Source organism: Solea senegalensis, linkage group LG19, assembly GCF_019176455.1.
Source record: "Solea senegalensis isolate Sse05_10M linkage group LG19, IFAPA_SoseM_1, whole genome shotgun sequence".
Taxonomy (NCBI): domain Eukaryota; kingdom Metazoa; phylum Chordata; class Actinopteri; order Pleuronectiformes; family Soleidae; genus Solea; species Solea senegalensis.
In genome coordinates, this window is record NC_058038.1 from 1,316,767 (window position 1) to 1,343,558 (window position 26,792).

General features: G+C 41.7%; 1 protein-coding gene across 2 annotated transcripts in view; it reads right to left on the minus strand.

Annotated features, from left to right (window-relative positions):
- Nucleotides 1–1,188: 1,188 nt before the first annotated feature.
- si:dkeyp-72e1.9 (syntaxin-binding protein 4) overlaps nucleotides 1,189–26,792 on the minus strand; it is a 35,245-nt gene continuing 9,641 nt past the window's right edge. The window contains exons 3-19 of one of the 2 annotated variants that reach the window (XM_044051479.1): nucleotides 22,030–22,125; nucleotides 21,789–21,858; nucleotides 21,367–21,441; nucleotides 18,435–18,514; nucleotides 13,676–13,799; nucleotides 12,976–13,117; nucleotides 11,014–11,120; nucleotides 10,798–10,939; nucleotides 10,587–10,659; nucleotides 5,342–5,430; nucleotides 4,279–4,375; nucleotides 3,635–3,762; nucleotides 3,431–3,523; nucleotides 2,656–2,721; nucleotides 2,378–2,575; nucleotides 2,059–2,115; nucleotides 1,189–1,251 (exon numbers count right to left, since the gene is read on the minus strand). In XM_044051479.1, coding sequence (XP_043907414.1) covers nucleotides 2,074–2,115; nucleotides 2,378–2,575; nucleotides 2,656–2,721; nucleotides 3,431–3,523; nucleotides 3,635–3,762; nucleotides 4,279–4,375; nucleotides 5,342–5,430; nucleotides 10,587–10,659; nucleotides 10,798–10,939; nucleotides 11,014–11,120; nucleotides 12,976–13,117; nucleotides 13,676–13,799; nucleotides 18,435–18,514; nucleotides 21,367–21,441; nucleotides 21,789–21,858; nucleotides 22,030–22,125 — 1,622 coding nt within the window. In that variant the 3' untranslated portion in view covers nucleotides 1,189–1,251; nucleotides 2,059–2,073. Of the gene's footprint in view, nucleotides 1,252–2,058; nucleotides 2,116–2,377; nucleotides 2,576–2,655; nucleotides 2,722–3,430; nucleotides 3,524–3,634; nucleotides 3,763–4,278; nucleotides 4,376–5,341; nucleotides 5,431–10,586; nucleotides 10,660–10,797; nucleotides 10,940–11,013; nucleotides 11,121–12,975; nucleotides 13,118–13,675; nucleotides 13,800–18,434; nucleotides 18,515–21,366; nucleotides 21,442–21,788; nucleotides 21,859–22,002; nucleotides 22,126–26,792 lie in introns of both variants that reach the window. The other variant, XM_044051478.1, reaches the window with a different exon arrangement.

Sequence of the window (26,792 nt, forward strand, 5' to 3'; positions counted from 1 at the left end):
GCATAAATAAAAGTGTTAAACAGACAGTCAGACTTCTTCTTAAACACCTTTAAATGTTCTTTGATATTTAAACTTACTCTCTTGATATTTGCATGGTTTTTATTGTGTATAAATCGTCATGCATTCAAACAAACACTTTTAATTTGAAATGATGTCAAATATCATCACAAATGTTGTTATTGATTGAGGCTAATGTTGCCCATTCATTCATTCATTCATTCATTCATTCATTGTCTACCGCTTTATCCTCCACATGTGGTTGTGGGAGATGCTGGAGCTAATCCCACCTGACAGGACAGATCACAGCCATGGATTTGGACTTTGGGAGGAAACTGGAGAACCCAGAGAAAGTGCTCTGTGTGCAGACTGGAGACTTATGTGGATTATCTAGTATAAATAAGACATTGCCACTGGAAAATCCTGTTATTTTATTGCATCTGATGCACCAACATTGTGTAAATCTCCACGACTGAATGAGAAAACTATTCTCTGAGTTCTTTGCTCTCTCGTATCAGGGTGAAGGGCGTGTGTCAGTGACAGGAGTCTCGCTCTACAGGTTTAACAGCCATGAAATATGCAGCCACACAGATCCGTGCAGCCGCTGCTACATTCCCTCACTGTGACTACGTGGCTCCACCCTGCCCTCAAACATGGCGCCCACTCAACTTCAGTTTCATTGATTGATTCTTTGATTGAGTGATCTGTGCTCAGGTGAGGACACATTTATCACAACATGCACACACACACACACACACAGTTCACACCCTTGAGGACACACTATTAAACAGTAATGTTCAGTGAGACGAGACTCTCAGTCACTCACACCAGAGAAGGACAGAGAGACAGCTCAGGTGTTCAAAAAGGGGGAGGAGTCTGCAGCAATTAGCCTCTTGCTGGTTGGACAAAAAATGACAATAGAGTGGACTAACAAAGCCAGTAGCTAGTGTTTGATCATAGAGGCAGTAGAATTGTTTCTTTTCAATATTTGCACCTGGATCAACAAATAACATGATGACACTTACTCTTATACACAAGTTACACTTTAATCTGCTGTGTGTGTGTGTGTGTGTAAGCCGTCAACGGTCTCTGCTTCTTCAGAGTCACAGACACAGTTCTCGTCTCTCCTGTAAATGTGCGTGAGCATGGGTCAGTTACCCTGGTCCACCCTGGACTCAGGACTCATGTGAATCAGCGGTCTCTTACCCTCCTTCTCCTCCAAACAGACTAGGTGTGGTCAGCACTGTGGACATTCTAAAGAGAGAGATAACATTGTTCACTTATCTGAATCAAAGGAAAACATCAAATAAAAGCAGAAGGAAAAGAAGCTTCAACATCAGATCTGCTCACATGATCATCACAGTGAATCAGTTTCACATTAGGTCTATAAACCCAGACCACTTCCCTCTCCTCCTCCTCTCTGACTGCTCACACACATGTTTTAGGTCCAATTACAACACCTTTGATTAGAATATCCTGATCCAGGTGAAGGAGAAACACTGATGTTAGAGGCGACATATTTAGTCTTTGTGTGTGGATGTTAACCTATCAACAGGTGGAGGCTGATGAACCCACACACACACACACACACTCACGTTCCCAGCATCACAACAAACACCAGCATCCAATCAAACCACAGTGCTGTGTGTGTCTGTGGTGATTACAGCAAGTGGATTTAACACTTCAACACAGACATGAGGCTCATTTTAATCTGGACACTGTGAATAACCACAAATCTCTCTCTCTCTCCATATATATATATGTATATATGTACATACAGATATACATATATATGTATATATGTACTTACATATATATGTAAGTACATGTATGTACATATATATGTATACATATGTACATGTATATGTATATATGTACATACAGATATATAGATATATGTATGTACATATATACATATACGTATATATGTATATATGTACATACATACTGTATGTACATATATATGTATATATATATGTACATGTATATGTATATACATGTACATACAGATATATAGATATATGTATATATGTATGCATGTTTGTCGTGCTCAGCTCTGACCTCTTCAGCTGACAGTCAGTGGTCTTCAGACTCCTGTTCACCTCCAGCACCTCCCCCCTTAGACACACACATATTTATTTATTTTAACTTGATATTAATGTTGAATATTATATTATATATATATATATTTAATATATAAAATACATATATTACAGCAATGTAGAGATTTCTATGTTTCTAAGTATTTTACATTTATCCACACTGTAGGTGGCAGTAATGAGGCTTAAGCCCCACCCACCATTCCATCAGTAGAACAAGGATACAGAGATAATGTGTGTGTATGTGGAGCTGACAGTGAACTGATCAGTGTGGGCGTCACCTTGGCGGTGTCCTCTGCGTCTGCTTGCCTCGTGGTGACCAGCTGGCTCTTCAGGTCTCTGATCTCAGCTTCCAGCAGCTGGATCACCTCCTCATAGTCCTGCTCGGCGCTGCTGCTCGGCCTCTGCACCACGTCAGCCTCCGCTGCCTGCAGGCGACTCTTCAGACGCAGGTTCTCCTCCACAGTCAGACACGCTCTCTGTGAAGGTGAATAATAATAATGACGATGATGTAGTTCTAGAACAGCCTGCTTATTGTGTCACTTCCACGGTCTTTCACCTCTGTGGTCTTCTGCAGCTCCTCCTCCAGGGTCTTCTTGCTGTGCTCCATGTCCTTCAGCATCACCTGTAGCCCACAGAGACAGATGAGACACCAGCTTCACTTTGTCATCAACTTTTTTCATCTCATTATCTGCTTTTTTCAATTTTAATTTTATACCCTGTTTTTGACTTTACTATTACTATTATTAACATATATGAATGTAAAAAAAGTGTAATTTCACTGTTTATGATGAAAGTCAAGGACCGAAACACTGCAACAATAAAATCATTCTTCCAAGTTTAGAACACACACACTAACATTCTCTGTTCTCAAACACTTTGGTGGGGACCACAGCAGCTGAACGTCACTCTCAGTGTTTATTATTATCCTCATACCAACCCTACACACACACACACATGCACACACACACACACACACACACACACACACCCAGGACCTCCAACTTTATAAATGAGGCACAACATAAAATGCTGATTTGCACACCAGCTTAGCCAGTAATGACCACAAGAGGGAGCTCAACACAAACAAACTAGAAAACTCTATGAATTAACAGCAGTGTGTGTGTGTGTGTGTGTGTGTGTTGTGTGTGTGTGTGATGCGTTGTGTGTGTGTGTGTGAGTGTGTGTGCGTGTGTTTGTGTGCATGTGTGTGTGTGTGTGTGTGGTGTGTGTGTGTGTGTGTGTGTGTGTGTGTGTGTGTGTGTGTGTGTGTGTGTGTGTGTGTGTGTCGTGTGTGCACCTGTGTGTGTGAGTGCGTGTGTGTGTGTGTTCACCTTTAGCTGCTTCATCTGGGTGTGCAGCTGCTTCACCTCTGTCTGAAACTGGTCCATATCCTCACTGCTGTAGCTGCACTCTGATTCATATGTCTGCACACACAATCACACACAATCACACACACACACACAGAGTGACAGCTGAGTTTGTGTGTGTGACCATGTTTAAAGTGCGTTCCTTCCTGCAGACTGAGCCGTGCTTACAGGTGAATGAAAGGCAGACGTGTCCAGCAGGCTGGCTGCTTCATGGTAAGAGAACATGAAGGGAGCCTCCCCTAAAGCCAGCTCCTCCAGGTTCTCCTGGAAGATGCTCCGAATGGCCTCCACAAAATCTGAAACCCATCAACAGACACAAGTGTTCCACTAAGACACAATAAACCCATCATTACCTTCACTATTGTTACTACTGTTTGTGTCTGTGTGCCTTAAATCAACACTGTGATCATTCTAATTTATCATGACTTACAGTTGTGTTCCACATCGAGGGATGGATGCACTGGCTCAAAGTGCAGATCAATCACTGTTTTTAAATGTAAATCCTTTACAAGTACGTGTAGCAGAGTCACAACAAGCATGCTGCTGATTCTGTGTGACTGAATCATGAGTTGTGTGTGGAGTTCAATTATTGAGCTCATTCAACTGTGAAAAACCTGGGGCTTCATTTATGACACAAAAGACACAAAGTCTGGGATTTATGAAACGTCTTTTACGGGAACTCCGCTTCAGTGGGATGTGTGTGTGTGTGTGTGTGTGCGTAGCGTGTGTGTGTGTGTATGTGTGTGCGGTGTGTGTGTGTGTGTGTGTGTGCGTGTGTGTGTGCGCGTGCGTGGTGTGCATGTGTGTTTTACCTCCATAGGCCACAGTGCCTTGTGGGTCTGTGGTCAGTTCCTGTCTCAACTTCTTCCTCTTTTCTTCGGTGACGTCCAACCCGAGGAAAGACAAGGCCTGTGTGATACAGAGACACAGTAGCACGTAGATTAAGCATTAGTGTGAATGAGTGTGAATGACTGAATGAATGTGTATGAATGAGTGTGAATGAGTGTGAATGACTTTGTGTGGGTGTGAATGAATGAGTGTGTGCGTGTAAATGAGTGTGTGTGAGAGTGTGAATGAGTGTGAATGACTGAATGACTGTGTGTGGGTGTGAATGAGTGTGAATGAGTGAGTGTGTGCGTGTGAATGAGTGTGAATGACTGAATGACTGTGAATGAGTGTGTGAGTGTGAATGAATGTGAATGGTCATCAAGATAAGAAAGTGCTACATAAATACAGACCATGTACTTATTATCATAGCTCTGGGTTAATCCACATCAGAACCACAATACTTTTTAAACTTCCATGTGTTTCATTTGCTCGTTCAGAATTAAAATAACACTCAGGGACAAAATAAGTATTAGGACTAAAACCCAAAATTAGCAGCAGAACAAGTATACCTTAATATGAAACATTTACACGACCTAAGTATGTGCTCATTAAGTAATATAACCTTTAAGTTCTATGACAGTAAATATAACTGAATAATAAATAGAATGGCTGTAGAATAACAGGTAAAGTGACTTCAAGTGACGATAACTAACTTGTTTTGTTAGTTGTGTGTCATATGTTTATATTTGTATATGACACATTTTCTTCAAGTTATTCTCATTCATTCCCATAATTCTCATGGCTAGTTTAAAGCTAATGTTCTGATGAAAGGTTTCTGGAATGTACTGGGGAGCTCCGTCCCTTTGCAACCATAAAGCTGACCTAACACAGCCGGGACCTTTCCTCTGTGTAGAACACAACAAATGATTACTCCATTATTCCCCCTCATTTTTACTGTGTGCGCTGGAGTATCATCAGAGTGCTGTGCTTTAATCTGACCTAACCCTTAAACAAGGGATTATGGTAAAGACGTTCGACTTCACTTACCAAGTCTAACTTGTCTGATTTGAGGCGTATGTGGGGGTCCAGTGTGATCTTGGGTTTGGTTGCCGTTGGTGACCGTTGGCTGGTTGAATCTAGAGGGCAGAAAAAGAAGAAGATGAAGAAGACAACGGGGAAATAAAGGCCACGGTACACCTATATCTTATTTTATATTTCATTTTCTAAATGCATATTTGGCTTTAATCTCATATTACTTCACCATCTGTCTGTCTCTCTGTCTGTCTATCTATCGAGTAAACAACAGAGGGAAAAATATCATTAGATAATCTGTAATATCAGAGGGACAGACAGATGGATTTGGTGGATGTGGGGAGTCATGGTGACGGGAGGAGTGGGTGAATGAGGGATGTGTGGTGAAGGGCAGATGATTAAAAAGGAGAGGAGTGGGGGAAAGGTGGATGATTAAATAGATGAGAGAGGTGGGGTGGGTCAGGCAGACAGACAGACAGACAGTGCTTAATATTAACTTGATGAATTTGTTTGTCCCACATTCGTATGACAGCGAGTGTCTGCACACAAGCACATGAGCTGATTCTCTAACCTCCATGTCCCGCTTGTCCTGACCAGCACCAGCACCACCACCAGCACCAGCACCACCAGCACCAGCACCAACACCAGCACTAGCACCAGCACCACACCAGCACCAGCACCAGCACCAACACCAACACATCTGTGACTAATATGATAATCTGTAAAGCTGCTGTCTGTGCAGTGATTGAGTTCCAAACATTGTTAAATAGCTCTGTATTCTAACGGCTCTCACTGATCTATAGTGTTAGCTCAGTGACTTGAGTCTTTTTTATTTAAAAATGCATAAATATTGCTCTGCATAACAATACACTTCTGTCAAGTATCCATGGTGATTTAAATGCATTAAAGGGACATATTATACCTTATTTCACCAAGTTAAAATAGTTCCCTGGTGTCCTAATGAACATGTCTGGGACATGCTTTGGTCAAAATACCATAAGGATGAAGCACCATAGCAGTTCAATAACCCTGCCAAAACAGCCCTTTTCAGAATGCTCAGTTTTGTGCCTGGTCCCTTTATATGCAAATGATATTCTACTTCTATCTTGGACTTAGATTCCTCCATTTCCTCACTTGATGACATGGTCGCCTGCTACAATGCGGCCTTATCCTGCAGCCTGGACTCTCTTGCTTTTCTGAAAGTCCTGACTGTTTCGTTCACTCGTCCTGCACCTTGGTTCACCACTGAACTTCGCTCTATGAAAGCCACTGTCTGGCGGCTAGAGAGGCTTTACAGAAAAATTGGCCTCACTGTCCACCAGCTGGCTTTCAAAGAGTCAGCTCCTACAATGATGCTCTCTCCCTGGCTAGAACTCAATACTACTTGACTGTTGTTAGGTCCCAGCAAAACCACCCCGGGGCATTATTCTCCACCATTACCAGACTGCCCCTACTGCCCCTCACCCCCCTCTGACCTGACTTGCTTCGAGTTCCAGGACTTTTTTCAGGCTAAGGTTGAGTCTGTCCACCAGCAGCTACAATCATCTCCCTCTACCACCTGGGTGTCTTTGTCCCAGGATGTAACGTCCCCTGTCTCTTCTACTTCCCTTTCCTCCCTTAATCCAGTTGATACCATCTATATTGCTGAGTTGGTCACCAAGGCGAAGGCCTCCACATGCTCTCTTGACCCTATGCCCCCGGCTTTGGTCAAAGCCTGCCTTCTCTCTGTCTGCTGCCAAATTCGAGACATGGTTAATTCATCTCTCCAACTCGGTACTGTACCCATCAGCCTGAAAACTGCCTGTGGCAGTGGGGTATGGTTAGAGCGGCGGGTGATCAGACAACTGCATAGAATCAGGTAATCAGTCAGCTATATAAGCACATTTGAAACCTGGTTCTGGTGTCTTGCAGGTAGGCTGGGTCCACTGGGTGAAGAACGCAGGCACACTCTCAGAGCGACTGCGGTGACATACGTGGAATTGTCTTTGGTGGATGTTTTCTTTTGGGACAATAATGCATTATTTTCCACCACCAGCTGACTCTTCCTTCCTCCTCTGAATATGCTGTGGGTGGTGAAGCTCACATCGGCATTCGGGCGGATATAAGTCGGTGGTGTGCATTCTGCCGTGAATGCCAGCTGGTCAATCCACTGGCCACCCCAAAAGCGTTGTTGCGTCCGCTACCACTAATTGAGGTCCTTTTTGATAGAATTGCCATGGACCTTATCGGGCCATTAGACCGGAGCGCACAGGGATATGGCTTTGTGTTAGTCCTAGTGAACTATGCAATGCGCTATCCCAAGGCAGTGCCCCTGCGCAATATCTCTGCGAAGAGTGTTGCACAGGCACTTTTTTCAAGTTATCTCCCGAGTTGGGATCCCTAAAGAGATCCTGACTGATCAGGGCACATCATTTATGTCACGTACACTACGCAAGCTATACAAATTACTGGGTGTCCGCTCAATCTGGACTAGTGTCTACCATCCCCAGACCGACAGCCTGGTAGAGCGGTTTGACAAGACACTAAAGAACATGATTCGTAAGTTTGTGCACGAGAATAGCCGTAACTGGGATAAATGGTTGGACCCTCTGTTGTTTGCGGTGCGGGAGGTTCCCCAGGACTCCAATGGGATTTTCTCCCTTTGAACTCCTGTTTGGCAGAAAACCTCGGGGTGTCTTGAACCTGGTTAAGGAAAACTGGGAGGCGGGTCCAAGCACCAGCAAAAACGAGATACAGTACGTCCTGGACCTGTGGGCAAAACTCCATTCACTGGGTCAGTTATCACGGGCGAATTTGCTCCAGGCCCAGGAATGTCAACAGCATCTGTACAACAGAGGGGCAAAACTTAGACAGTTTTCACTGGGAGATAAAGTGCTTGTATTGCTGCCATCATCTAGCAGCAATAGGAACGTTAACAGCCCCAGGCTACTGAGGGCTTGTGCTACCCAGCTGGCTGTGATCCTGCAGCACCTCTTCAACCTGAGCCTCCAACAGGGGATGGTCCCAGTGCTATGGAAGACATCATGCCTGGTTCCTGTCCCCAAGACAAAGTCATCAGCATCATGTGAACCCAGGGACCACCGCCCAGTGGCTCTGACGTCCCATGTGATGAAGGTGCTGGAGCTGCTGGTCTTGGCCCACCTCAGACCGCAGGTAAAGTCCTCACTAGACCCACTTCAATTTGCCTATCAGCCCAACCTGGGGGTGGATGACACCCTCATCTATCTGCTGCATCGAGCTCAGTCCCTCTGTGAGAATCACTTGCTTTGATTTCTCCAGTGCTTTCAACACCATCCAGCCACTGTTACTGGGAGAGAAGTTGCAGGTGGTGGGGGTGGACATGCCCACCATCTCCTGGATCACTGACTACCAGACAGGCAGACCTCAGTTTGTCCAACTGGGTTGTGGTTTGTCTGATGTGGTGGTTAGTGATGTAGGAGCCCCACAGGGAACTGTACTGTCCCCCTTCCTGTTCACCATATACACCTCAGACTTTAAATATGACTCTGTGTCATGCCACTTGCAGAAGTTCTCCGATGACTCTGCGGTGGTGGGGTGTATGAGAGATGGACAGGAGGGGGAGTACAGGACAGTGGTAGCTGACTTTGTGAAGTGGGCCACCTGATTCTGAATGTGACCAAGACCAAGGAGATGGTGGTGGGCTTCAGGAGGAAGAGGACAGCTCCACAACCTTTGAGGGTACTGGGGGAGGTCATTGAGATGGCGGAGGAATACAAATTCCTTGGTGTGAGGCTGAACAACAGACTGGACTGGATGGCTAACACCAGTGCTGTGTACAGGAAGGGGATGAGCAGGCTCTTCTTTCTGAGGAGGCTGCGATCCTTTGATGTATGCAGCGAGATGTTGGAGTTATTTTACCAGTCTGTTGTGGCCAGTGCACTGTTCTTTGCTGTGGTGTGCTGGGGGAGCAGCATGGAGCCAGTGAAACTAACAAACTCAACAAACTGATAAAGAAGGCCGGCTCCATCATCGGCTGCAAACAGGACACCGTGGAAACAGTGGTGGAGAGGAGGATGTTAAATTTTTTTCCATCATGAATAACACCGATCATCCTCTCCACCACATCCTCCAGGCCCAGGAGAGCACATTCTCCAAGAGATTCAGACAGCTCTGCTGTCACAAGGACAGATTCAGGAAGACATTCCTGCCATCAGCCATCAGGACTTATAATAACTCTCTGTAATAAAAAAAAACTGCTCATTTGCACAATGCACATTTTCTCTCAAGTGTACACCAAGTCTGCAACGACAGAGTTACAAATGCCATGTGATGCTCAAATAATCAAAGTGGTACAAACCAAATCAGATACACTTTTAACCACATCACAGCTCACTGCCCTTCACTGGTTACCGAACCTGTGAGTTTCACATTTACTGTAAGTGTTTGAGATATTAGGGTTGAACAAAGTGCTAAAACGAGCTTGAAATACAAAAAATATAACTATACACATTAAAACAAATGGAAATAAAAGGAAATGAGAACCAAAAATAAGACAAAAAATAATAGGTGTAAATACACTTTTTCTTCTCTATCACTGAGAGTTATTATCCATGATGTGTCTGCTGACCTCAATGTAAACGCTGACATCTGTCACAGCTTCAACTGGCTTAACTAATCAATAGGAGCCTGCCTGGGAGTCAAGTGTCACAGCACCTGAGCCGAGCTAATCCAGGACAAAGGGATTGGGACTGTGGCTTTGAGCCGAGCCTTCATATCAGAGCTGCTGCTCTCCTCTACAACAAACCTTCCAACTTGCTGTGAACATTGAGAGTTGGACAGTTAAACAGTTAGTAAATGAGAGATTTGACTTAAACATAGAGCTCCATAAGTCATGCAACCAAGGTGACCATGCCATTCAAGTACATAGACATACAGTATATATATGTTATACAGTATAGTGTATAACCAGCAGCATACTGTATATACCTGGCAACTTAAACACAACGATCTCTTCGTGTCAGACACCCACATTCAAACTTGAGGGAAATGTGACTTACAATAATCATCGTCTTACTGATGTTAAAGCGCATGTATGTAAACACATCAAATAGACAAAGTTTGTTCTAAGTTAAGTTGAACTTTGTGTGCTTCAGTCCTTACACATGGTGTCACATGCTTTTATTGTGACGTGTCAGTGTTCTCTGAATGAATATAACGGTAATCAAATGATTCAGGCAAAAATGAAGTGGTGAGAGAGAGGGAGAGAGAGAGAGAGAAGGTGTGTAGTTAGGCATTCTACCTGATATATGAATATCTGGTGGGCAGATGTCAGGAGACAGTGAGGACCCTGGAGCTGGCTCCTCTGTACAAATCTGCATAGAAAACACACATACACTGACTGATGTCACAGATGATACAATGATCAGCACTTACTGTATAAAGTAGATCAGTGATCTGGTTTTAACAACCAGAGCCTGGTTCACTGTCCATTGGCAGGAAGTCAAGCTTACCTCGGGTGATCTGATGTGAACTTTTAATCGTGCAGAGTTGTAGCTGTTCCCAGCGGCTCGCTGGACTCCGTTGTGGAGAGACGAGCTGCTTGGAAAAAGTCCTTTCCCTGGAATGAAGGCGATCTCCAGCGAGTGTTCTTGGCTGTAGACAGAATACACATGAACACCAACTGTTCCTAAGACACTCAGAAACAATGTGACCAAGTACCAGAGCACCTGAGTTTGACTCTGTTCAGCATGCTCTTGGCCTCCTCTTGGGTAACACCTATCAAGGACTCTTTGTTAATGGCAATGAGCTGATCGCCAGGCCTCAGACGTCCGTCCTAGACAAGAGGGACACACAGACAACACAGTTTAGTTACTGGTGGGGGATGGAAGTATTCCTGCTGAACAGCTGAATGTAGGATGTATCCACAGGCTGTTAGATGTCACTTCTCTCAGGTATCATGTTAGGTTAGTGATTGGTTCTCAGCTGGGTTCACCCAGGGTCGTGGTGTCAATGATCAAAGAACCCAAAAGCAAGTGGTTCCAAACAATATCCTTAAATACAAGCTGTATTTATCAGTCCATCTTCTCTTCCTTATTCACCTTATGGCTGTATACTCTCCACAGTGAGACCTGTAGCTTAGCTTTAGCATCTGTACCATTCACCATCTGTTTACAGGGGATTTTGTGTGTGAAGGTCAGTGAAAATGAAAATTAATTGTTCATGTCATCAAGAGAAGGCTGTGAAATGTCTTTATTACACAAGTTACATATGAGTTGTTGTAGTAGTTACTGTCGATGGATGAAGAAATCCATCCCCTTGAAGCCACTGTTTCTATAAAGAGGCTGTAACAACCATATAGAACTATCCCTCCTTTCTTTCCTTTCACCCCAACCGGCTGAGGCAGATGCTGCACATCTGTCAGAGATTTCTCCCTGATGGTGTGAACTGTTTGCTTTCTCTTCTTTCTCTAATATTGACAGGTCTCTGTGCTACTATGTAAAGTGCTGTGAGAGCATTGGTGGTTGCTGGTTTATGAAACAGGAGGCTAATTTCAGGGCTAGGGTTAGTAAGTGAGTGTTTTCTGTCTTTAGTACGTAAGTGAAGCTGCAGTTAAATGATAATATTAGTGATATCAGCAGCAGCAGCAGCAGCAGCAGCAGCAGCAGGAGGCTGAGACTCATGCCTCGGGCAGAGTCCTGGACCTTGACAGCTGACCTTCACACTTGGTGTGGTGTGTCTGCTGTGGCATTCTGGGACTTTCTCTTTAGAGCGGTGCTGACACCAAAGTGTTGTTTTCTTTGATCCACCTTTAATTCCTAAATATTCAACAGGATTATGAATAATATTTGTCACTCTATGCTAATTTCCTTCAGGAACAGAGGAATCCTGCATATACTTAGTGTTTAAGGGAAACAAAGACTTGTTTTTATCACTGTAGAATAATGATATGGTCCATGGACATGGACATGTCTGCTGCTGAGGACCGTCACATCATGGTCATTGTGTGTGTGTGACGATGTGGGTGAAGGTAGCTGTCACTGTTTGTGCAGCTCACAGAGACAGACTCAGTCAGACTGCATGGCTCAGCAGTATATTCCTCATCCCTCTGTTTCCCTGCTCCACCATGTTTGTTTCAGTCCCTCGCTGCAATGCTGCATCCATCTCACTTAGGTGTTATCCTCAGTGAGGGCTCAGCAGGTTCATCCTGTGGTTTCCATACTGTCTGATTGATGAAATCATCTTTTTATCCTGAAATACAGTTAGAATCTCAGGTAGTTCCTCTCATCACAACATGATGAACCAAGCCTGTGTTTTATCACAACATCCATCTTCTACCTCTTCATCCTCACATGAGGGTCACAGGGATCACACCCTGCACAGATCAGTCCATCACAGGGACACATAGAGACAAACGTGGATCATGCTGAACACTGTGATTTAATAAGATATCATAGTTTTTAAGTTCCACTTTAATATTTTCAGACTCATATGTATATATGTATGTATGTATATATATATATATATATATATACATTTATATATGAATATATATATACATATATAAATGTATATATACGTATATACATATATATATGTGTATATATATACACACACACACACACACACACACATATAGTGTATAACAGTGATGTGTTTTGTGTAACTTGTGCTTCAGGTTCAGTTCTCACCCTGTGACAGTCTCCTCCAGACAGAACCTCCTGGATGAAGACAGCAGGGCCGTCAGGCCTGTTGGAGCCTCCTCCGATGGTGATGCCAAAACTAGTGGATCGTGCCACAGTGAGCAGCTGAATCACTCCTTCACCCGGGTGACTGAAAACACAGAGACATATATACCACACAGGGTGAAAAATATAAAAATAAACTTTCCTCAGGTAATTACATTAAAACAAGTCAACAGATGTGTGCTGAACAAGGGGAGAACAGTGAGGCAATTCACTTTATTATCATTATTATTATCATACTTATCATCACCATTATTATGATGCTATAATTAAAGTTGATATCAGTGTAAATGACATCATAGTTGTATAAACATGTCATCATTGACTCTATAAACTTATAACTTGATACAGTTGTTGTGTATCTGCTCCTGGTCTCTCTCTTCTGTCTCTAACTCATCTCCCTCTTGTCCTTTCTCTCCCCCACCTCTCCTCTGTCCCCCATTTTTCCTTTCACCCCAACTGGTCGAGGCAGATGCTGCACATGTGTGAGTCTGGTTCTGTCAGAGATTTCTTCTTCTCTCTACTGATGTCTAGTGTTTGCTCATGTGTGAACTGTTGTGTTTCTCTGCTCTCCATGATATGAGATCATGTATGTTGCGATTTGGATTGAACTGAAGTGAGAGCAGTGTGTGGCGTCATGTCAGACCTGAGGGAGCGCAGCATGGGACCACCATTGTTGTACATGTTCTGAGAGCCTGCCGGGCTCAACGCCAAAGGACTCTGAGAGCGAGACGACGAGCCAGACGAGGTGCTCTCCAGGCAGCGACCGCCTTCAGATGAGCAGAAAACACACAAATCAAAGAGAGAGCAGGGATTACAAAGATAAAGAAGACCTGGTTTGGTTCAGTCTAAAAACGCCCTGTGACCCTCATGTGGAGGACAAAGTTTGGATTAAGTTTAATAATATTCAAAACACTTGGGATTACTTGGGACCAATAATTGTGACAGGCTAAAGAGGAGGAGCATAGCTAAATAACCCTTTTTTTAAACCCTTTATCATGTGACCTTAACAGTGATCGCAGCATCAGTGTGTGTGTGTGTGTGTGCGTCTATCATTTTAAATACTTTTGATGCATATTAGAGCAGAAATGCTGTTCTAATATTTGATGGTAATAAAAACCCAGAAACAGTGGTGTCATAGCACTGCTATCATCAAAGGGAACGCTAATATATGAAGGAGATGTCGTCAGTAAACACTGTGTTCAGTCACAGACGGCCCCGATGTCACTGAGACTCTCCACAGAAAAACAATAATTATAATAATAGAACCCTCTGTGCTGACCACCAAACACCAAATGAATCACCAGACTTTAGTGTCGAGTGTCGTGACACTTCTGCACTGAACTCTGATAAAGGTTTTGCTTTTGGAGTGAATATGGAAACCTGACATCAGTCCATCACTGTGTGCTTGTACAGTAGGTGGGTGGGTCCACATCGTCACCTTTAAACCACAGTGAAGGTAATCATTCGTGTCTGACTTCCCTCTTATTCTGTGTTCGCCGGCTCCATTGAAAACAAATGCACATGATGGATATGGATAGATGTTTACTGCTCTGAACCAAACACACAAATTCTATACTTCTTTTTAAATTATTATTGTTGCTGTTTTTGAGAGTCTAAAGGTGCACAATAACTCTTACAAATATCCCAAACAGACATTTTTTTTTTACATTTTATCCAACAATCCAATTCCCCTAAAATTTAAATAAAACACCTCTATCCCACAAAGAAGTTTTTAACAAATCCTGAAGAATTAAATGGACCTTTAATTTGTCGTTTAGGACTAAAAAGAAAACAAAAGTGGCAACTGTTTCATCAAAACAACAAAACTGACTTTTTGATATTGTATGTGCCATTTAAAAATGTGTGTTATGGTCAGGAATAATTATTAATATTGTCACTCTGAGTTTCTTTATTTTCCTTTGGATTCCATAGTCATTCTGTTTTTGCCACTGTTATTTCAACTTCTAGCTTCTGACTTTCTGATGAATACCCTGGTATGCTGTTCATTACACACTGACAAAATAATATACCTATACCACATAGAATGACACCTTGCAGCATATAACCAAGTCTTCTATACATGCTAGAGAGGCAGAAACCACTGAAGCACAAAGAAGAAGAAGTCCAAATAACTCCCCTTCGACATCCGTAATCTATCCTTATTAACTGGATATGTGCCCCTAACATTTAAAGTAGCAGTTATTAAACCCCTTCTCAAAAAAGCGACCCTTGACCCCGATATTTTAGCTAATTACCGATAATTATGTGAATATTTGCACATTAATGGCCTCTCTGAAGATTTTCAGTCAGGTTTTAGATTAAACCATAGCACAGAAACAGCACTAGTTAAAGTTAGTAACTCAGTTAATGGTCTAGTTTCTTTACTTGTCCTGTTAGATCTTAGTGCTGCATTTGACACCATTGATCATGATATTCTACTGCAGAGATTGGAGCAGACTCTTGGTATCACAGGTGCTGCCCTCTGCTGGTTTAAATCATACTTATCTGATAGATTCCAGTTTGTTCATGTTAATGATAAAGCCTCACTACAAACAAAAGTTAATTGTGGAGTTCCACAAGGCTCAGTGCTTGGGCCTATACTTTTTACCTTATATATGCTTCCTCTAGGGAACATTATTAGAAAGCATAACATACACTTTCATTGTTATGCAGATGACACACAGCTATATTTATCAATGAGGCCGGATGAAATAAATCAGGTTGTTCAACTCCAGGAATGTCTCAGAGACATTAAGTCCTGGATGACCTGTAACTTTCTACTTTTAAACTTTTATACTCGGCCCTAAACACCTCAGAGAAAAACTTTCTGATCACATGGTCACTTTAGATGACATCACCATGGCTTCCAGTTCCACTGTGAGGAACCTTGGAGTTACTTTTGACCAGGAAATGTCTTTTGATTCACACATAAAACTCATTTCCAGAACAGCCTTCTTCCACCTGCGGAACATTATGAAAATTAGAAACATTCTGTCTTTACAGGATGCTGAAAAACTAGTTCATGCTTTTGTTAATCTAGATTAGATTACTGTAACTCCTTATTATCAGGATGTTCCAACAAGTCTGTTAGAATCCTTCAGTTAATTCAAAATGCTGCAGCACGAATGCTGATATAAGAGTGTATATAACTCCAGTGTTAGCTTCTCTACACTGGCTCCACCCACAGTTTAGAATTCAATTTAAAATCCTCCTCCTCACGTACAAAGCACTTAATGGTCAGGCCCCTTCTTACCTGAAAGACCTAGTCTTACCCTATCATCCTAATAGACCACTTAGGTCACAAAATACAGGTTTACTTGTGGTTCCCAGAGTCTGTAAGAGTAGAATGGGAGGCGGAGCCTTCAGTTACCAGGCTCCTCCTCTCCTGTGGAACCAGCTTCCAATGATGGTTCGGGAGGCGGACACTCTCTCTGTATTTAAAGTTAAACAACAACACTTGCTTATAAATCGCACTTTATAGTTCGACTAGCACTTTATAGTTTGGTTTACTTGACGCTCTTACTTACTTATAGCTCTTGTTTGTACCCAAATGTTTAAATGCACTCATTGTAAGTCGCTTTGGATAAAAGCATCTGCTAAATGACATGTAATGTAATGTAAAAGTCATGGAAAGATGGTTAAGTTAATGATGATGTAACACACTCCTCCTCCTCCTCCTCCACGCACACCTCACGTGATGAAACCCAGTGTTGACAAATCTGTACCAGCTGTCCGCCTCCTTCCCCACTGAAACAGATGTTGGCACTAGTGATGGACGAGTGCACTGTCATGAGCTATTTTTAAAGGCTGACTTACTCCATCTACCCTGCAGACTAAAGCCTCATCAGACATAGCAAGGTCACCTGCCAGCAACAGCATGCAGCTGCTTGTTTTTCTCTTTTTAAACATTCATTCATTCATTTCTACTGCTTTACCCTACACATGAGGGCCTGCTCATGAGACTAATATCATTAATATACAGCCTACAAGTGCTTTAGATAGTTAATATACAGCCTATAAGTGCATCAGATAGTTAATATACAGCCTACAAGTGCTTTAGATAGTTAATATACAGTGCTTTAGATAGTTAATATACAGCCTTTAAGTGCATCAGATAGTTAATATACAGCCTTGCTTTAGATAGTTAATATACAGCCTCTAAGTGCTTTAGATAGTTAATATACAGCCTACAAGTGCTTTAGATAGTTAATATACATCCTACAAGTGCTTTAGATAGTTAATATACAGCCTACAAGTGCTTTAAATAGTTAATATACACCCTACAAGTGCTTTAGATAGTTAATATACATCCTACAAGTGCTTTAGATAGTTAATATACATCCTACAAGTGCTTTAGATAGTTAATATACAGCCTACAAGTGCTTTAGATAGTTAATATACAGCCTACAAGTGCTTTAGATAGTTAATATACAGCATATAAGTGCTTTAGATAGTTAATATACAGCCTATAAGTGCATCAGATAGTTAATATACAGCCTACAAGTGCTTTAGATAGTTAATATACACCCTACAAGTGCTTTAGATAGTTAATATACAGCCTTTAAGTGCATCAGATAGTTAATATACAGCCTACAAGTGCTTTAGATAGTTAATATACATCCTACAAGTGCATTAGATAGTTAATATACAGCCTACAAGTGCTTTAGATAGTTAATATACATCTACAAGTGCTTTAGATAGTTAATATACACCCTACAAGTGCTTTAGATAGTTAATATACACCCTACAAGTGCTTTAGATAGTTAATATACAGCCTATAAGTGCTTTAGATAGTTAATATACAGCCAGCCTACAAGTGCTTTAGATAGTTAAGTAGATAGTTAATATACAGCCTACAAGTGCTTTAGATAGTTAATATACATCCTACAAGTGCTTTAGATGGTTAATATACATCCTACAAGTGCTTTAGATAGTTAATATACACCCTACAAGTGCTTTAGATAGTTAATATACACCCTACAAGTGCTTTAGATAGTTAATATACAGCCTATAAGTGCTTTAGATAGTTAATATACAGCCTCTAAGTGCTTTAGAGTTAATATACAGCCTACAAGTGCTTTAGATAGTTAATATACACCCTACAAGTGCTTTAGATAGTTAATATACAGCCTCTAAGTGCTTTAGATAGTTAATATACAGCCTACAAGTGCTTTAGATAGTTAATATACAGCCTACAAGTGCTTTAGATAGTTAATATACAGCCTAGTGCTTTAGATAGTTAATATACAGCCTACAAGTGCTTTAAATAGTTAATATACAGCCTACAAGTGCATCAGATAGTTAATAAACAGCCTACAACTGCTTTAGATAGTTAATACACAGCCTACACGCGTGTGTGTGTGTGTGCGCGTGTACGTGTGTGTGTGCACAGACGTTCCTACCTTGCTGGATGGGAGAGTTTCGTGTTGATCCTGTGCTGCCATTAGATCCATATTTGTCCATCAGCTCTGCAAATTCTCTCCTTAGAAAATATGAATAGAAAACTGTTAAACATTGTGAAATGAATCTTTATCCTGCTGCATTCAAGGACCTGTAAAGATGACAACTCACTCAAACACAACTTTAACCTGAACACAATATTTCATTAATATGTTGATTGATATTTTGTTTATCTCATAAACAGGAAAATGTCCATCATAACCTGACACTGAACACACTTAGAGGCTGATGCATATGACCTTTGACCTTCCCTCCATGTGAGTGTTTTCAAACATGGAGGCAGGAGGATGAACTGAGCTGCTTCTCTACTGCAGGTTCATCAATTTCGTATTATTCACAATTTAATCCCATTAAGGTGAACTCATCAAGACTTAAAGTCACTGTGTGCAAAGATTCTGACCTTTGAGTGAATGAAGTTCATGTTACTGACTCACCTGAGCTTCAGGTTTGTTTGTTTGTTTGTTTCAAAAATACAGGATGTTTGTTTGTGTGTTTCAGAACTACAGGATGTTTGTTTGTGTGTTTCAGAACTACAGGATGTTTGTTTGTTTGTTTCAGAACTACAGGATGTTTGTGTGTTTCAGAACTACAGGATGTTTGTGTGTTTCAGAACTACAGGATGTTTGTTTGTTTCAGAACTACAGGATGTTTGTTTGTTTCAGAACTACAGGATGTTTGTTTGTTTCAGAACTACAGGATGTTTGTTTGTTTGTCTCAGAACTACAGGATGTTTGTTTGTTTGTTTCAGAACTACAGGATGTTTGTTTGTTTGTTTCAGAACTACAGGATGTTTGTTTGTTTGTTTCAGAACTACAGGATGTTTGTTTGTTTGTTTCAGAACTACAGGATGCAGAAACATTCTTATTTGCACTGCAGCACAAAGTATCTTGATCTTGAACTCCAACACAGCAATATGATGTCTCTGTAGTTGTTGATTTGAATTCAGTGATTGTGAGATGATTATAATGATTATGATGGTAAATAAGGACACACATTGTTCATGACAGATGACTGGGTGAAAGGTACTAGCAACAGCACATTCATTCATTCATTCATTCCACACTGGCAGAAATGAAAATAATCACAACAATGAAGAAGACTTCATAATGTGACACATGTGAGACGTTCCTCTGCTGCTGCTGCTGCTGCTGCTGCTGCTGCTGCTGCTGCTGCTGCTGCTTCCTCCACCACAGTGTCTCTTTTCATTTGTATTAGAATGTGAAATACATTATTCATGTCGCATTAGCTCCACTCGCTCTAACTTGCCTGACAAAACATGACGTCCTGCCTACAATGTCTTCTGTGTAGACTTTCTTTCATCCAGGTCATCGTATGAAAAACAACATGAAGTCAGCAGCTTCTCTTACAGATGTTTCACTTTACCCTTAACATCATTAACAACAGTGAGGATACAGAGGTTTCCAAAACACTCAACTTGGACTCGAGGTGTTACTGGGTTTGAAAAACATAGAAATATAATGTTTGTTGACAATCTTCCATGTATTGGTGTGATGCACCAGCTGAGTGCATGGATTCCATTTCATTCTATCTGTGCTAAGCTAGTTTGACATGTATTTATAGAGCAACAAGCATAATTCTCTGGCGTCTGCAGCCCCCTGCCTCCTCTGCTGTGGGCTGCAGGGTAGTTTAAGCACAGAGCACAGATTAGCACATGCAGCTCATCCTGTCAGCAGCTCTGCCCTGGGTTAAGCTCTCTGCCTCCCTCGGCCTGCTGACTCTCCTTTAGCATGCAACACAAAGACAACGAGGGGCAGTGCTGAGGGGGTGGAAACTCCTCACCACTGAGGAAGAACCCGTGAAAACATGCTGTAAGAGACATAATCATCCTGTAATTATACTGTACATGACATACAGGACATGTCCCACGCTGTCATTAATGTAAACATGCTGCTATGTTACAATGGCTGCGTCTTCTCTAACAGCTGAGGTGTAAATCCTGCCTGTGTCACCGTTTCCTCTCAGAGGATTTACGCAAATCCACCATCTTTGTAGTCATTAGCTCACACTTAAAACTCAAGTGGTCTGGAGTGGATTCCGAAGCTGGCAGCTGACCCTTAAGTTGCCTTCCATTTACACTGGAACCCAGAAGTCAGACGTAGGAGTGACGTGACCGCCCCTGCTAGCAGGTCCATGTGGCCTGTAGGCTTGTATTTGGCCTGGCTCCAGAATAGACTTGTCTATGGTTCCTCATGGGCTTCCTATGTGGGCCCATGTTACTGAAACCAACCATATCCGCTTAGTACTCAGGTAGCTTGGACAGTGAACTAAGAGGGCATGAGCTTAAAGTGGACAAACACAGGTGGGTACACCATGGAAAGCACAAACAAACCTGCTTGTACTATATTATTCTCAGCCCAAATATAACCCTTGTAATATAACATAATAACCCACCTACGATCATGATGAGATTTCACAGAATTTCAAAGTAAAAGTGTTTTCTTTGATATTGAATAACGTGTAGTTTGAATAAAAAGCATATTAATGATGCAAAATGAATCTATAAATAACAAAAGTGCTCAGAGAGCTTTAAACACTTTTTAATATTTGTTAGGTTTGATTCACTGGATCTGTATAGAACATTAACTGTATAACTATTGTCATCTTACTTAAACATGACAAAATTCATCCTGATGTGTTACGCTGTTGCTCGGATATATACATTGATTGTAGAAAATGTACTACGTCATGTCATAAGTGTGTAGATTGTTACCAACTCTGGTGATCAACTACCCATCACACAAAAATCACATTACTCTTTCAAAAACTGCAGAAGGACAAAGTTACAGAGAAACCCACATCGACCTCGGAAATTCCGAGTTCTGACCACAAATGGAACACACCAATAGTACTTACTTTGCCTCCTCATCTCTGGCTATGAGAAGTCGCATGTGATTGGTCGCAGAGGCTGCTCTCAAGATGTCCACAGCCCTGTGAAACAAAGAGACACACACAAGACCTGTGGTAATCCAGCATCACCTCAGTCCACCTCAGTCTACCACTGCTGACAACTCCTCAGTCAGGAGAGCCACTGCAAGTCACTAAATGGCGTCATCACCTGACTTGCTGAATACAAATTGTGTGTGTGTGTGTGTGTCCGTGCTTTCACGTCAGAGTCTCCCAAAGTCTCTGATATCACCAGAAAAAGTCACTAGATTTGTCGCTATAGTCGCTTTCTTCTGAAAAAGTGCTAAATATAGTGACAAAGTCACTAAGTTGGCAACACTGTTGTCTTCAAACAAACATAAGGACTCTTAATGACATTTCTGAGAGATTACCTTTCACTTGTCACTCCTACGAGACTTCCACCATTCACCTCCAAGATCTGGTCCCCTGGCAGCAGGTTCCCTGTGAGAGGTCGGAGAAATGGGCTGGACTGACATCACTGAGCACAGTTCAGTTAGAACTTTTTATCACCTTTCTACTTTGATCAAACACATTTCTTTTGAGATTAATAAAAATAAATCTAACTTTGAAGTCACAGAGGCAAACCTGGGACAGGTGAGAAATCCTGTTTACCGTCACTTGAAGCAAGGCCACCTGGTAAAATCCGTTTGACATAGACTCCAAACTCCTCTCCCGTCAGCTCCTTCACTCCACCGATCACTTTAATTCCTGTCAGGAGAAGACAGTTTTTTTATGTTTTTCCTGCCAGTCAACCAGTGTACTCGTACTGCTGGTCCCAAGTCTTGAATAATGGGAAATAAATATATTATTATTAGGATTATTATCAGGCCATGTGCTACAGACGCCGAACAGGCCATTTTAAAAATGAAAGGCAAGTGTTTTCAGATGTGTGCCGTGAGAGGATGATTTCACCAGATTCAAAGTAACACTGCCTTAAAATGGACGTTAGCATTTTTAACAGCAGTGAAGTCAATACAACATGGACAACAGTGTGTGTATGTGTACGTTAACAGTATTACACACACACTCACAGTCGCTGCTCTCTTCCACAAAAAAATTGTAAGTCTCTCATGTATGTCTCTCATACCCATTCACACAGAAATCAGGACCAACGTGGGATTAAGTGCCTTGACCGTCACACACGTGTCTTTACTCCCTGGGAACAAGAATGAACTAATCAGAACTAACTAATCAGAAAGGTCCCTTTCAGAGCCTTGCACCCATGCCTCATCTACACAACACAGTTACAAGATGAATCTTGGCTGCTCCGAACCCCCTGATAACGTTGATTATTTTGATGAAAATATAACCATGTGCATCAGTGTATCACCATGTCAGGATGCATTGCTTTGTGCTTTATTGTGAGAGAAATCATCTTTGTTCCATAGCAGTTCACTGAAATCACTGAACACTGCAATCTTCAAACATACTGTATATCCTACACAAGGACCCACTAGAAATCACCTCCATCACATTAGCAACCATTAGAGACCACTACACCCTGTAGTGACCACTGTATAGTACCCATTAGACTGGTATAGAAATGCCAATAGGAACCATTAGACTCCTGTAGGAACCACTGACTCCTATAGGAACCATTAGACTCCAGTAGGAACCATTAGACTCCTATAGGAACCATTAGACTCCAGTAGGAACCATTAGTACCTATAAGAACTATTAGACTCCTGTAGGAACCATTAGACTCCTTTGGGAACCATTAAGAGTATATTTGTGTAGGAGATAATAGAATCCCATTAGAAAAACAAACCGAACCATTAGAATATTCCTAATGGTTTCTCTTTTTCAGCAGGGATCAGGCACCCAACACATGCCACTGTGTCATCTCATTAGCTTTAGCAAAGATAGCTTAGCAAGAGCTATCGCTAAAGTGTAAAAAGGATTTTCTGGATTAAAAGCTGACATGTGGAAAAATGTTGGTTTATATGAAGTATGGGGAAGAAGCGCTGTGTGAAACTAAAATACATCAACACAAACAACATGAGCGTTGTTGCTCATGTTGTTTGTGTTGATGTATTTTAGTTTCACACATAGATGTCACGTTACCACAAACAAACGACCAGCGAAACATGATGAAAACATGAAGCTCATCACAACTCAAAGGTTACCTTGAAATAATATGTTGTTCCATTTTCTTTAAATACACAGATTTGCATTAAAATACAATGATCTAATGACTTTAGAATCACATTAGAATCATAATTGTTTCCTTCAAGATGGTAATGGGATTGTGAGGTAAGATTCCCACCATGATATTGAATAAAATCATTAACCTGGTTTATGAAATAATGTTGTTTTAGCAGCTCGCCTCAGGATGAGCTAGCGTGGTGCTAATGGCTACCTTGCTTCGTAGCCTCTGATTTCAGAGGTTAAAGAAACATGTTTATTTAGAAATAGCAGTAGCACACACACACTGTTGTTGTGATCATGTGATCTACATGCATCCAACACACAGAGCCCACGTGATCACAGCGGGCGCTGCTGGAGCGGAATGGACGGTTGTATCGGAGTGCTTATATCGGAGATTTTAGAGGCAGTCTGATATAATCCGATAAAATTTTTTGGCTGATATCGGACCATTATCCAATATCAATATCGGATCAGGACATCCCTATTAGGAATAGTACCAAAACAACCAACCCCAACAATTCCTTTCTGTGGCACATTTCCCCTGGGTTACCAGAGTGAAATGGCATGGTTTGGTCAGTGTGGCTCCACCGCCCACAACAGTCAGTTGATTGGGCATCAGAAAAACGTCACCCCATTGCGATCGGTGTAAATATTCCGAGGCAAAGCCTGCAGTCTACTCTCATTCAAAGCCTGACGCCTTGTTGTGACAGCCGAGCAGGACAACAAGACCCCTGCATGTCCTCCATTGTTGTCTCTCGTGTTGTGTATGCCACGTGACGTGGCCACACCCTTCCTTCCTAAGTCAATGAAACAGAAGCCTGACCTGGGGCTTTAGCATTAGCATTAATCAGACATTAATGACATTCATGTTGCTGTAACCTGGCACACAGTATTTTTGCACCTTGATTTTACCTGTACGTCACATTGCTAAACTAAATCACCCGTATTATTATCATCTCAGAGAGTTGACGTTTATGTCCAAATAGAACAAATGCTAATAAGAGCGCATAAATGAATATTAATCACCTGAAACAGATGGGATTTTGAATATTGTGGTCACAGGGAAGAGAGGGGAAGGTCATTGATCAGGAGTATGAGTGTACTGCTGACAGAAGACGATTGGGAGGGTCATACGAGTCAGTCTCTCTCTGTCTCTGTGTTCATTCATGAATCCACATTCAGTCCTCTGTACACTTGGTCTCACTATTAGAGGTCACTTACTCTTACACTCTGGTTCCTTTACGGAAGTTTAAATCACACAATTTAAACAAAGCTAGTTAAACTCAGGTGGTCAACATGTTGATTCACCACATGTGGTCAACTGTCATTGTTAAACTACACAACTACAACAAATAAGTGACTGAATTGTTTTCATTCATGTTATCTGTAGAGGGTGGCAGATCTGGAGCTAATCCCAACAGACATGAGGTGAGACACAGGCATGTCCAGGACAGACAGGTCAGTAGGGCTGTAATCAACCAAAGAAATTCTTGGTCGACTGAAGCCCTGACATTTCGACTCATAAATTGACTAGTCGAGGGGGCGGGGCTGACGGCTCTGAAAGCGGTTTGCATCACGTGCATCTGCACAATATCATAGTGCATGATTTCTGAAAATATACTATGTACTATACTATACTATACTACATTGATATCAGCGCAACATCAATTGTTGAGGAACATTTAGATGATTTGTCTCATGTCCTCACACAGAGACTCTGAACACAGGAGCTCAGCTTCATGGCTGGGACACAAACAGATCGCTGTCCTTGTTGCGGGGGAGTGCGCCAGCAGTTATAAAACCAATCCATGATTATTGGACTAAAACATGAAATATGCATATTCTGATATGATCATGTACTCAAAACAGATAGAGCAACATAACACAGACACGTTAGCTTAGCAAGTTTATATTATATGTTTGTAGTCGAGCTGTGATATGAAAACGTTTGACTTTTTTATCACCATCTATTTTTGTAAAATGCTGCCACACTGTGACGTCTGTGATATGAATGTTAGAGGACGACTGACTGTAGCTCAACATGAAATAAAACCACCGCACGTTCTGTAGTCTTTCTGTCTCCTGTGGGTTGGGCTAATCCAAAATAATGAAAACAAGGGTGGTGTTCTCAGAACACACTGTGATCTGTGGAACAGGGGTGCTCTGAAAACACCCCCATTAGCACTTGGTACATTCCTCCAGATGAAATCAAATTAACCATAGACTCTATGAAATTAACACGGCAAAGAGTCGACTTATCAGAATTTGAGTCGAACCAGAACGTATCGACTGATTAATGGACCAGTCGAGCGGGACTTTACAGCCCTACAGGTCAGACTATCATACATTTCTACCAACAGTCAATTTAAAGTCCCCATCAACCTCAGCCCAAAACACATGTGTTGGATCTGTACGGGACACTAACGTGAGAACATGCAAACGCCATACACACAGAAAGCAGAAAGAGACTTGAACCTGAATAAGAACGAGGACCCAGTAATAACTGCCCAAAATCAAAGGTTAAATTATTATGAAATCTGTAATTTGTTCAAATAAATATTGAATAATACTTTTATTGCTTTATGTTCTTTTTAATCTCATGAATGTTAAAGGGTAACTCTTTTGTCAAGTGGCTGAAATCTGTTTCTGTGAGTATGTGCCTCCATATCCTCCATGCACCTCAATCCTTGTCATCTGGTCCAGTTCAAAAAGTAATCTCTGATCATCTTCCACAGACATTCCATCAGAGGTCTCACTGATGCCTCTCTGGGAAAAGTCGTATTTGATGTTTAGCTTTAGGCTGGAACTGGGATGTATCTACAGAATGGCAACTAACACTAATTGGGTCTGAAGTGAATTATCATCTGCTGGGAAAATGGGGTTTTAAAGTTCTTCATCTCGGTCCTTCCTCTGGCTTCTTCTGTGTTCTGCTGCCTGTTTCCAGCTCCACATTTTATTTTGTAGTTATTTTCCTGCTTGTAACACACTGAGGGCACATTAGCTCATACTCATTGATTACTTACATGATAATAGATAAAAGAACAGCAACTGCTTCTTCAGTGTGGTTCTCTGAAGAATACACAGCAGACTGAAGTGAACAGTGACAGGAATGACAGCATTCAGCTGCACTCACAAAGTCCTAAGCCAAAAACATGATGGGGCGACAGAAAAACGTCACTCCATTTCATTCTTTGTAAATGTGTCATGGAAATCTATTCTCATACAAA